A 14,088-nucleotide genomic window follows, 5' to 3' on the forward strand; every position below is an offset into this window, starting at 1 on the left:
TTAAATAAAACTAAAAAATGCGTACTCAGGGTGACCGTTTTAATCAAAGAACAAAATTCCCGGCTTTTCCCCGGTTCACAAATTTTTTTCCCGGCCAATAAAATTTAAAAAATCGAAATATAAAGCTAGACAGTAAAAGTACAAGTAATACAAAATAAACAACAAACTAAAGCATGCAAAGTGGAACTTTTGAATTTTTAACTTTTAAAATTGAAGTTGAAAAGTTTTCAAATTAAAACATTTTCTATTGAATTGTTCAATAATTTACACGTATAAACTGGAACATACTAACACTTTTCAACTGAATAATTTCAAGTTTAATGAATTTAAACTGCAAAATTCAGAATTTTTAACATTCATAAATTATAGAGTTCAAAGATTTAGATTAAGTTCCAAAAATATAAATCTAGGTTAACATTTTCAATACTCTAGATTAAAGAATAAATCAATGAACTTTAAAAATTGTGAAAATGATATTGTTTAGTTATTTTAGGCCAATAAATACTTTAAAAATTAAATTTTGTCCAACTTAAAAGTTCTTAAATTAGAATTTAAATTATTTTTATTTTAAATAGTTTAAGCATCCTTGAAAAACTTTAAAATTGTATTTCAAAATCTTGAGAAATCTAGAAGTAGTTTAACATTTTTTCAAATTTACCTTTATTTTTCAAATTTTTTCAAAACTACTCAATAACTTTAAAAATTAATTGAATTTGTCACACAAATTTTAGAAAATCCTGCGAATTTAAAAAAATCTCCTTAAAACTTGGATTTCTAAATGGCAATTGAAAACTTATTATTTTTAGAAACAATTAAAGTAATTTTAAGAGATATTTAGAAGTTTGAAAAAGATTAAAAATTCATTTAGAACTTGAAATGATTTCAAATAATTTTAACGAAGTGTGTTTACCGAAAAAATTTGGTTATTCGTAACGAAATTTCGGTTCAAATATTCACAACCTAATTTAAAGCAAAATATAGATTTTTGCAGTTTACAAAAAATTTAGAGGCTTTTTAAGAAATGTGAAAGACTCCAGGAATATTGAAAATGATTCTTCATTTTGAAAAATTATTTTAACAGAATATTCAAAAAGATTTCAAGAGAATTCCAATATTATTAAAAACGACCCAGGAAGAATTTAAAGATTTTTTTCATTTTTAAGATTTTCTAAAAATTGTAGGAAACATTTGATTCAGTTTAAAATATGTTTAAAAGATCTGAAATCTTACAAATTAAACATTTTATTAAGTAGAACAATACAAACTGTAATGCCTTTAATTACGAATTAAGTACGAATCTGGAAATTCTTTAAATTTCAACGGATTTAGAATCGTTTTATCAAATCAATTATTTTACAGTTTTTAATACTTAAAGTACCGATCCATTTAAAAAAATATTTATTTATATTTACAGTTGATAAAATTAGACTATTTTTATCAAAAATTTGCAACTTTAAACATTTCTAATTGAATATTTAAAGTATCCAAAAATATTGTTTGATTTTAAAATAAAAATAATTGATTTAAAAATTTATCCAGAAATATATATTTTTTAAATATTGAATTATTTGGAATGGTTAAACTGCGATACGCCACCTGGTGACACAAATTCGAACTAGAAAGAATTGGCACGATTTTAAAGATGCATTTTTATTTGTGCATAACAGTGTTTAAAAATTTTTCTGTGGAGTTTACAGTATTTAATGGATAATAAAAATAAGTCTTTATCGGGAAAAAAATGTTTCAGATGGAATTTACATATTATACAGTGAAAAACCACACTTTTTTACAGAAATATTTTTCTAACAAAAAAAAAAACAATTATTGTTCTCTTTATTGTGATTTCCAACGTTAAAATTCTGTAAAGTAAAAATATTAGCTTAAAAATAAAAATCTAAAATTGAGAATTTTTCATGTAAAAGATTGTCGAATTAAGCATTATAAAGTGAATCATATTATAATTTTAAAAAATCAATTGAACCAATTATTAAAAAAAAGATAGCCCAAAAAACGAATATTTGGAATATTTTAATAAGGACAGTTGCATTTTCAACCAAAGAAGAGGAATTTTCTACAGACAAAGATAAATTTTCAATTCAAAAGGACGAATTATCTAGTCAAAATAACGAATTTCAACAAAACAGTTGAACCTTCGACCAAAAGTATGACTTTTCAACAAAATAGTTGAATCTGCAAGCAAATAGAAAAATGTTCAATAAATTCGTAAAAAATTTTCAACAAAATAGTTCAATTTCCAAATAAACAAAAAAATTAATTATCTACAAAAAAGTTCATTTTCAAGCAAGAAATATGATCTTTCAGCAAAACAGTATAATTTCCAACATAGAAAGATGAATTTTCAACTAAATGGTTGAATTTTCGAAAAAATATGACTTGATTAAAATAGTTCAATTTGTAACCATATAGTTGAATTTTCATCAAAATATTTGAACTTGTAATCAAATAGTTGAATTTTTAACTAAGAACTTTTCTACCGACAAAAATGAATTTTCAATTCAAAAAAATTGTTTACCTACACAAAATGACGGATTTCAACAATACGGTTCAATTTTTTATGAAAAAATATGACTTTTCAACAAAATAGTTGAATTTGTAACCAAATAGTTAAATTTTCACCAATATATTTAAATTTGTAACCAAGTAGTTGCATCTTCAAGAAAATAAAGAAATGCTCAGCAAAATTGTTAAATTTGCAACAAAATAGTTTAATTTTCTATAGAAAAATAATTAAATTTCAAGCAAGAAATATAATATTTCAACAAACTAGTTTAATTTTCAACCTCTAAAAATGAATTTTCAAGTAAATAGCCGAATTTTCAAACAAAAAAATTAAACTTCAACGAAAAACTGTTTTTTTTTTAATCAAAATAATTGAATTATCAACTGAAAGAGACGAATATTTTGGATGTTTTTATGAAGACAGTTGAATTTTCAATCAAAGAAGATGAATTTTCAACTGAGAACTTTTCTACCGACAAAAATGAATTTTTAATTCAAAAAGAGGATTTATCTACACAAAATGACGGATTTCAACAAAAGAGTTGAATTTTTGACCAAAAAAGATGACTTCAATAAAATAGTTAAATTTTCAAGAAATTCATTAAATTTCCAACAAAATTGTTGTATTTATAACCAAATAATTGAATTTTAAACCCACAAATTTGAATCTTCAAGCAAATAGTTAAAATTTCAACTAACAAAGATGAATTTTCAACAAAATTGTCGACTTTTTAAACAAAAAAGATTAAACTTCTACGAAAAACTGTTTTATTTTTAACTAAATAATTGAATCATCAAGCCAAAAAAGAATATTTTTTATAAAGACAGTTGAATTTCCAACTAAGAACTTTTCTAGCGACAAGGATGAATTTTCAATTCAAAAGGACGATTTATCTACCCAAAATGTCGAATTTCAACAAAACAATTGAATTTGCGACCAAAAAATAAGACTTTTCAATAAAATAGTTAGATTTTCAGCAAAATAGTTTTACTTATAACCAAATAATTGAATTTTAACATAGGAAGATGAATCTGCGAGCAAATAATTTAATTTTCAACAAAATTAAACTTCAACCAAAGACAGTTCAAATTTGGACCAAATAATTAAATTTTCAATCCAAAAGGAGAAATTGGTTCAACCAAAAAATATAAATAAGATAAATTTTTAACTAGTACTTTTCTGCCGGCAAAGATGAATTTTGAATCCAAAAGGACGATTTATTTTTCCAAAAAGAAGAATTTTCAACAAAACAGTTGAATTCTCGACCAAAATTGATGACTATTCAATAAAGTCATTAAAGTTTCAAAATAATTGAATTTTCAACCAACCAAGATGAATTTTCAAGGAAAAAGTTTAATACTTGAATTTTAAAACGAAAAGAACACATTTTTTAGAAGACAGTTGAAATAAAAAATAAATTTACCGATCAAGATGAATTTCCAATCAAAACGAAAATTATCTACCCAAAACGACGATTTTTTACCAAAGCAGTTGAAGTTTCGACAAAAAAGGAGACTTTTCAAGAAAATAGTGACATTTTCAACAAACCTGTTGAATTTTCATATAAAAAAGATCAATTTTTAACCGAAAATCTAATAGTTGATATTTCAAACAAAATAATTTATTTTAAAATAAAAAACAGCTGAATTCGACCAATATAGATGAAATTTTAACGTTAAATATAATAGTCAATGTAAAATTTAATAGTTGAATTTCCAACTAAAACGATCAATCTGCAAACAAAAATGGGCTAGTTAAATTTTGACTAAAAAATTAATTTTCAATAAAAAATAACAAATTTTCAAAAAAAAAGTTTAATCTTCAACCAATAAAATTAGTTTTTAACAAAGTCATTCAACTTTCAAACAAGTAGTTGCATTTTCAATCCACAAAGATGTATTTTCAATGTAAAAGTGTAAAACTTGGTATTTCGGACAAAAAAAATTTAATTTTAAGCCAAAAACGTTGGAATTCCTTCAAAAAAAGGATAAATTTTCAACTAAGAAGTTGAATTTTCAAGCCATAATTCAACTAATAAAATTAATTTTTAACAAACCATTCGTAGTTCTACTTTCAATCAATTAGATGAATTTTCGACCAAAAAATCGGACTTTTTAACAAAATAGTTGAATTTTCAATCATATGGCACAATTTTTAACCAAAAAAAATTTAGATTTTCTTATTAGGTTCTATTAACTTAGTTCGGATTTAAGTCGAAAAATGAAAAGAAGGGGTATTATCTTGAAAAGGAGAGAGAAAAAAAAAGAATTATTTAAATAAGTGGATAATTTTCCTTTTTTTTCCACGGTTCGCAAACATTTTTCCAATGTGGAACTATTGAATTTTTAACCTTTAAAATTGAAGTTTAAATTTTGTTCAATTAAAAAGTTTCTATTCAAATGCTCGGTAATTTACACGCATAAAATGGAAGCTACTAACACTTTTCAACTAAACAATTTTAAATTAAATGCAGTTAAACTGCCAAATTAAAAATATTTTATAAATAACTTTTATAAACTTTTATCAATTGTACAGTTCAAATATACAGATTCAGTTCCAAAAATATAAATCCACGTTATTATTTTAAATACCGTAAATTAAAGAATCAATCATTGAATTAAAAAATTTCAAAATTGTATCATTTTAATCAGTTTTAATCTAGAAATATGAAAAAATGTTAAGTTACACTTTTTATAAGCGGAAAACTTCTTAATTGAAAGTTAAATTATTCTTTTTTTTAAATAGTTTAAAAGTCCTTAATATTCTTCAGAATTTTATTTCAAAATTTTGAAAAATCTACACATTGTTTTACGTTTTTTCACATTTTAAATTATTTTTGAAAGTTATTCAGAATTTCTAAGGATCTTTTAGAACGATTCGCATTTTTCCTACAAATTTTTTCTAAATCCTACCAATGACAAAAAAAATTCCTTAAAATCTTCCACATTCAATTTTTACAAGTTTGTAAATGTTTCTATATGTTTTGAAATATACTTTTGAAATTAATTTTTCAAAATAGCAAATGATTTTCAATTTTCCTAGGAATCTTGAGGAAATCTGTTTTATTCTTTGAAAGCTTTTCATAATTTTTAAATTATTTTGTTTAAAATTAGGCCATTAGCTATTTGCACTGAAATTTCGCCACGATTAACCGGATTTTTTTGGTACAAATAGACACTTTATTTAAATTATCTGAAATCATATCAAATTTTAAAATAATTTTTATTTTTATTTCAAAATTTCTTAAGAAATTCGAAATTATTTTTACTAACATTAAATTAACCGTCAGATATTTATAAATATTAAGAAATTGTTACTTTTCTTAATTAAAAAATGTCAAATTGAATGGTTTCAAAGTGAAAGATAATAGACTGAAACAAAATTTAAAATGGAATAAAAGACTTTATTTATAAATTTATTATTTTGAAGTTATTTTTAAATTGAAAATAGTTTATAAAATTTTAATCGGGCGTTTGCATTTGTTTACCTAATAAGACTCTTGAATTGAGAGACTTTAATTTTTAATGTTAAAATCTGGAAATTATAAAACTGTGAACTGATTCCGAATCGTATTATAAAATAAATTATTATACATTTTTTAATTCTGTAAGTGCACTAAAATTTTAAAAATAATAAGTTAATTTATATTCACAGATGATCAACAAAAAATATTTTTCATTCAAAATCTTCGATTGCAAATACTTAAAAATTAAAATGGAAAATTTGTAAAGTGAAAGATCTTTGAATTGCGCATTTTAAACTGAATGACATCAGAATTGAAAAAGATAAAAATTTAACTAAATTCCTGGTCAACAAATAAATTCACTCTCATTTCCCAGTTTCTCACGAAGTTCCCAGTTTCCCAGAAGTTTTTCATGTAAAATTTCTTGATTTACCTCGTCTCCGAGCTTTGGAATACTTTTGGGATCGCAGTCCTTCGTAAAGAAAATAATGCTCTTCTGCTGACCTTCCTTCAGGTACCCGATTAGACCAGGTTCGTTGCCATTTGTATTCTGAATTACATTACCTAAAACGTCTGACTCTATGACAGTTTCGAATTGAACACTACCCGGTGGCAGGTGCTTCAATCTAATCGCACTTTGTCTGCTGTTCGAAAATGAAGACGTGGGATCCTGAAAATCAAATACAGAGATTATATTACACTAAACAAAAATTTCCATCAAATCAAGTAGGCTAATTTACTTGGCTGATTTTACTTGAAAGAAGCAAGTATTTTCTTTTTACAAGGGACCGATTTTCTTAACTCAAGAAAATAATAGAATCATGAAAACTATTTGAATCAAGAATATATGTAGTTCAAGCAAAAAACTATTGAGGTAATTTGTTCCATTATACTTATTTGCGTGAAGATTAACAAAATATTGAATTAAGAATATTACAGTCATCACAGTACCGATTGTCGTCAAAATAGGTGACAAATAGGCGATACATAAATGTTAAATAAAACAAACAAGTTGTAATTTATTGTAAAAGTAAAAACTATTTTTTACAAAGCCATTTAATTGTTTACAACATAGTTAAATCCGTCACCAAATTGTTGATTTTTGAAAAAAATAAAGATGAATAGTCTGCATTTTTAAACCATAAAATTTTAATTTTTAACCAAAAAATTAAGCAGATGAATTTCTACTGAGAAAAATTAATTTCCAATTAAAACAACAACGATAAAACCAATTTTTGTATAATAAAGTTGAATTTTATACCAAATTTTTTAAGTTTCAACAAAATAGTTTAATTTTCAGCCAAAATAGATAAATCTTCAACTAAAAAGTTGCATTTTTACCCAAAAAGGGATGAAATTTCTACCAAAAAGTGAATTTTGTACCAAGAAAAAATTTTCAGTCAAGAATGAAAAATAATGTTAAGAAAATTGTTCAATTTTCAACAAAAAAGATTAATGTTTATCAAAAAATTGTGTAGTTGATATTTCCAATACAAAAATTTAATAAAAAAATAAAAAACAGTCGCAGAAAACTAAGAGGTGAGAGCGGAGATATTCTAAAAAAAATTCCACCAAGTATAAAATAAGAACTACCCTAATGTAACAATGATACAAAAAAGTACAAAATTCTTACAAAATCTGATCTGCAACTTTCATTTCAACAATTTTTTAACATAATCAATAATTTTGAAGTAAATTAAGAAAAACCTGTTTGTTTCGGTTTTTTTCAGGCAATTTCGGCTTAATTCCTCAGAAATGGTTTTTTTTTTCGGTGCCAAGTTTTACACAGTTGCTTTTCAAGTAAAAAGTAAAAGCATAGGACTCCAGAATCTTTCATTTTCTGAACCATTTCTAACCCCTGATTAGATTTTATTATACAGAAAAAATTAAAAAGAGAAGAATTTTGAAAGCACAGAAATCTGTTAAAATTCCGTGAAAGCTATAGCAAAATTTTCATCAAACATTTGTAGAAAATTATGGTATTCGTATAGGTTCTGATATATCTTTGTTTTATGAGCTATTTAGTTTAGAATATGGATGGGCAATTCTGGAAAAAAGAGAATCGATTCCCCAAAAGTGACGATTATGTTTTTCCGAATAACCAATTTCAACTGATCGATTCTTGAATCAAATCTTTTCAAATAATACTTATTTTGAATGCCCTGTATAATTTTCTTGAATTATTTGGAAATGGTTTAACATTTTTTTAATTCCGTTGAAATCCCTTGAAATTCTTTAAAATCTCTTGAAATCCCGTAAAATACAATAAAATATGTAGACACTTTAGGAAATCTTTTAAAACTCTTAGGATTTTTTCACAATCTCTTGAAATTCTTCGAAATCCTTCGAAATATCTTAAAATTCTTTCAAATCCAATAATATTTAGTAAAACTCTTGAAATCTCATAAATTACTCTGCAATTTTTTTAAATTTCAGGAAACCTTGGAAATCTTTTACATTCTATTAAAATCCCTGACAATGTTAGGAAATAATTTTAAAAAGAAAGAATCAAAATCCTTAAAAAGTTGGTGAAATACTACGAAATTATTAAAAATTTTGCTAAACAAAATTTTTTCTTTTTTAATTCAAATGTCTTAAGATTTCTCGAAATCCTGAAAAACTTCCTTGAAATTTCGAAAAATCCCTAAAAATTACTTATAATCCCGTATAAATCTTAAGCAGAAATGTTTAGCATCCATTAAAAACTACGCTTAAATTTGTACTAAAAATGTTGACTAAAATGCTCAATCTCTAACAAAAAATGATTTTCCCTACTTCTTGAACAATTTTAAAATCCTATCACTTTTTTTTTTTAATTTTAAACAAATTAACAAAATTAGGATTGTGACATTAAATCGTTTGCATTTTTTTCTATTTTGTATAATATTTCATATCCATTCATATACGCACATAATTAGAAATTAGCACAAATTACGATTACAATTTAAAATAACATTTAAATGTTTCAAAAATTGTTAAATTTTAAAGGTTTAAATTCGAAATTAGACACAATAATCAACTGAAAAATAAAATTCTTGCTTCAGTTCAGAACTCTTTAGAAAAAGCAGGGTGGCAGTTTTAATCAAAGAATTTTTTTTTAATTTTACAATTTTAAAATTTAAATTAAAAAGTTTTTCAATTCAAAAATGGTGCATTCAAATGCTCAATAATTTACACTTATGAAATGGAAGGTACTAACACTATTCAATTAAATAATTTTAAATTAAATGCAGATAAACTGCAAAATTTAGAACTTTTATCAATTATAGATTTCAAAGATTCAGATTAAGTTCGAAAAATATAAATCCACGTTAACATTTTCAATACTTTAAATAAAAGAGTCAAGCAATTAGCTTTAAAACTTTCAAAATTATATTATTTTCAATAATTTTAAACAAAGCATGTCAAAAATTGAAAAAAATATTTTTTTTTTAAACTAACAGTTCTTAAATTAGAAGTTAAATTATTTTTGTTTTAATTAGTTTAAGCATGCCTTAAAAGCTTTAAAATTTTATCTCAAAACCTTCAGAAATCTAGAAGAACTTTTAAATATATTTTTAAATAAATCATTTTTTTACAACTTTTATAAAGAACTGCAAATTAAAAAAATTATTAACATTTGAATTCATAAATAACAATAGAACACTTATTAGTTTTAGAAAAAGAATAGATTTTTGCAGATTTCTAAAAAAAAATAGAATTTTTCCTTTATTTTTTATATTTTTTATTTAGATTCCTTTAATTAAACGTAATTAAGATTCTTAGGAAAATTGAAAATGTATTTTTAAAAATTATTGTAAAAGAATATTTAGAAAGATTTTCAGAGATTTACAAAATTATTAAAAAAGAACCTGAGAGATTTTAAGTTATTTTCTAATTTGCAGGATTTTCCAAAAATTGTAAAAAAAATTCGATTAATTTTAAAACATATTTAGATGTTTAGAAGAAAATGTTAAAACACTTCGTTTAAATTACTTGAAATCATTTCAAGTTTTTAATTAATTTTGAATCTTTTTAAAACTTCTAAATATTTACTAAATTTAATCACATTTTTTCTACATATAATAAATGTTCAATTGTTCTTTATACGTCAAAATGTAACAATTTTACTTAAAAATTAAACAATTTTTAAATAGAACAATTAAAATTGTAACATTAAAAGGTTAAAAGCTCTTCCAAATTCTAGAGATTCAAGGCTTTCCATGTAAAATAATTCAGTTTCAAAATGTCGCTAAATATTAAATACTTATTCTTTTTATAAATTAAAAAATTTCAAATTAAATAGAATAAAAATTGAATAATTTATACTTAAATAATATTTTAAATTCAATAAAAGCCTTTAAATACGAATATATTATTATGGAGTTATTTTTAACTTGAAAATAGTTTTTAAAGTTTCAATCGCACGTTTACATTTTTTAATGGCTAAACAAAATTAATAAAAATAATACATTAATAATATTTTTTTTAAATAATTTAATATAAAAAATAATATATAGGAAGACCTAAGACTTTGAATTAAAAATATTTTATTTATGAATCCTTAAAATTTGCATTTAAAAATAAAAATATTAGAATAAATGATATTATATTAATTTCACTTCTTATCAAGACTTTTGAATTGAAACAGCTACAATCTGTAAATTTTCAAGATTTGAACGGATTTAGAATCGTTTTGCCAAATCAATTATTATTTAGTTTTTTATAGATCCATTTAAAAAATAAATTATTTATCTATATTTATAGATCGAACTTGGGCAGATTTTTATTCTGAAAATTCATAAAATTTCCGGTCCAGCGGCCACCCTGAAAAAGGTAGTGGACTTTTTCATTCAGTTTTGAATAATATAAAATCAAGTTTGCTTTTCATTATTCAAAAAAAATTAATCTTTATTTTGCACTTTTTAAACAATTTTCAATACCTTAAATGAATCTAAAGAAAACTCATCGTACTTTATGAAAGTTAAGTTTCAAAAATATTTTATTTGTTTTGATTCAACGAAAAAATATTTTACCGTTAGAGTTTTATTTAAATCATAAATTGTTTAGTTCAAAATTAGTCAAATTTAAACAAGTTAGATTAATTATAATAGAGAATTCTGCAGGTTAAACAAAAATCTTTCCCTACTCGCGGGAGCATATTCTAGTTTTTAATAGAATAATTTTGTAGATGTAAAAAATTGTCTTCTATTTTTAAATGTAAAAAATGAGACATTTAATTTTTTATAGACCACCAGTTTTTAAAGAAAGCAGAACCAAAAATAAAAACATTTTCAATTTTCGACTTAAAATCTTTGTGAATACTTGAAATTTCTCTGAAATCCTTTCGAATCTTTTTACATTTTTAACAATATTTGAAATCCTGGAAACCTTTAAAATCTTCAAAATCTGAAATCTTTTGAATTTTTTATGAAATTATTGAAATATTTGTGAAAGCTTTCTTCTTTGTTTTTATTTAAAATCGTTTGATATCTTCGAAGATATTTTTGAATTTTTTAAATCTGATGTACTGTACCCCTTTTCAAATATCTAGAATTTTTGTGTTCTTTTGAAAGCTGTACATGAAATTTATATGAAATCTTTGAAATGTTTGTAAAATCTTAATGAAATATTTTGTATTCATTTGAAATTATTAAAATCTTTGAAATCTTTTGAAAGTTTTAAAATGTTTTGAAATGTTCGAAATCTTTCTTAAAATCCTTGAAATCTTTTCAAATCTTCTAAAAGTTGTACGAAATTTTTGAAATGTGTTTGAAACCTTTATAAAATCTTTTGCATTCATTTGAAATCATTAAAAATTTTGTAATCCGTGTAATATATTTTGAAATATGTAAGATCTTTCAAACCTTTTGAGTGTTTCAACATCTATAAAATCTTTGAAATCGTTTGAAAGTTTTAAAATCTTTGAAATATTGTAAAATCTTAAAAATATGAATCCTTTTGAAATCTTTAGTAATACTTTGTAATCTGGTGTGCACTCAAAAATCGAGCGATAAAACCCTTGAAAAACCCGTTAATATCATCATTTCTCATTCTAATTCTGAAACTGAATTAACATCGAAATTTTCAACTAATAATTTTTATGATTTGTAACCTAAATATCACAAATAGTATAATTTAACATTCTATATTAGCGGAGAAACAATTAGAAACGTATGGAATTATTCACGACATTAAAGTCTGTTCATTGCAATCTATAAAATAATTTATAAAGTCTACAAAAAATGCCTAGAAATATCTTTATTTATTCTGTAATGAGTATAAGATCAATTATACCTCTAGAACGTTTCAGTAGCAAGATTTCTTCTAAATAAAATAGTTTTTTTTCATAATAAATTAAAAGTTTTAAATTACTTTTCGAATTTTCAATAAAATAACTGTTTTAAAAGAAAAGAAAAATTTAATTTAAGGTTCTCGTGAAAAATTCGAGAAGAATTTCAGGTTTTCAAGGCAGCTGGACACCCTCTCCGAGAGAAAAGTGAAAAAAAAGGTTGAAGTTTTTCGAGAAAAGGGGAAAAATTTAGAAATTCTTACTTGAATAACAGTATATTCAACTTCATCGCCCACGGTGATTTCTCTATCAACGTCCAGCACTTCGTTGAAGTGAAAGAAGAGTCTAGGGTCTCGATCCACAGATCGAATAAAGCCAAAGCCGTCTTTGAGCGCAGCGATCATGCCTTGTTCCCGTCTTTCACCAGAAACAGTAAAGGATTCGGGCAATAGTGATATTTCTGTCGCTCTTTTTAGCTGGTCTCTTGTGTCCGTTGCGATCCTAAACTGAACCCAATCCCCGTGCCTGAAAAATGCACAATTTATATGTGAACTCAAGTCAAATAAAATCAGGATGTCTACTCAAATTCTGGAAAAAAATGCCCTGAAAAATCCCAATTTTTTTACAGGTATCTAAAGATTTTTCTGTGTGTAATTTTTGATGGTAAAGAACCATTCAAATATTTCGAATTATTATAAACAATCAACTGAAACTATGAATATAGTTTTACGAGTTTATTATATATAACGTATTTTCCCCAGTTTCTAAGAATTCAATTAGTATGTTTAATACAGAAAATTGTTTAAAATTATATTAATATATATTCTTTTATATATTGGCACCATCAAATAATTTAATAGCAATTAAATAATAATGAAAATATAATTAATCATTTCTTGAATTTGTATTTAAAGTCTATGAATTTGAATAATAATTCTAAGAAATCTTTATTATTCAATTCAATTTATTATTTAATTTAAACCACTTCAAATTCTTATCCAGGAAAAGTATTGCACTTTCAACAAGATGGATCAATTTTTACCCAAATAGTTGAATTTTCAACTAAAAATATTAATTATTTTTAAAAATACGATTTTTCAACAATATAGACGAATTCTCTAACAAATAGTTAAATTATCAACATTAAAAAAAGATCAATTGTCAACTAAAAAGTTGAATTTTCAACTAAAAAATAGCAGTTTTCAACCAAAAATTGAAGTTACATTTTCAGTAAAAAAAAATTAATCTCCATAAAAAAAAAGAAAAAAGAAATTTCAACCTAAGTGATAAATTTGCAACTAAAATGATGAATCGTCAACTGGAATATATGAATTTTTAACAAAAAAGATGAATCTTTAACAAAAGAATTTAACTTTCATCCAAGTTCAAATTATTCTATTTGACACAAAAAAGATGAATTTTCAACTAAAGTAATGAATATTTAACTGAAATACTTGAATTTTCAAACAAAAAGCTGAATTTTCAAACAAGACGATTAATTTCCATAAAAAATACGAATTTTTATCTAAATAAGATACATTGTCAAACAAAAATGTAATGAATTATTTATCATTAATTTTTTTAACTAAAAAATTATGTTTTTAGTTAAAAAAATTAATGATAAATCAGAGATGAATTTGTAAATAAAATGATAGAATATTCAATTGGAATAGTTACGTTTTTAGTAAAAAAATGTCATTTTTAACTAAAGAAACTAATTTGAAATATAATAGTTACATTTTCAAACAATGTGATGAATTTTCAAGATGAATTTTAAACAAAAAAGCGAATTTTTAAATAAAATGATGAATCTTCAACTTAAATAGTTGAACT

At 23.4% G+C, this 14,088-nt stretch overlaps 1 protein-coding gene across 2 annotated transcripts in view; it reads right to left on the reverse strand.

Annotated features, from left to right (window-relative positions):
• LOC117176820 (cold shock domain-containing protein E1-like) overlaps nt 1-14,088 on the reverse strand; it is a 45,517-nt gene that overhangs the window by 11,516 nt on the left and 19,913 nt on the right. For both annotated transcript variants that reach the window (XM_033367141.1, XM_033367142.1), the window contains exons 6-7: nt 12,519-12,780; nt 6,418-6,654 (exon numbers count right to left, since the gene is read on the reverse strand). In XM_033367141.1, the coding sequence (XP_033223032.1) occupies nt 6,418-6,654; nt 12,519-12,780 (499 nt within the window). The remainder of the gene's footprint in view (nt 1-6,417; nt 6,655-12,518; nt 12,781-14,088) is intronic.

The sequence above is a fragment of the Belonocnema kinseyi genome, chromosome 7 (assembly GCF_010883055.1).
Source record: "Belonocnema kinseyi isolate 2016_QV_RU_SX_M_011 chromosome 7, B_treatae_v1, whole genome shotgun sequence".
Classification (NCBI taxonomy): Eukaryota; Metazoa; Arthropoda; class Insecta; order Hymenoptera; family Cynipidae; genus Belonocnema; species Belonocnema kinseyi.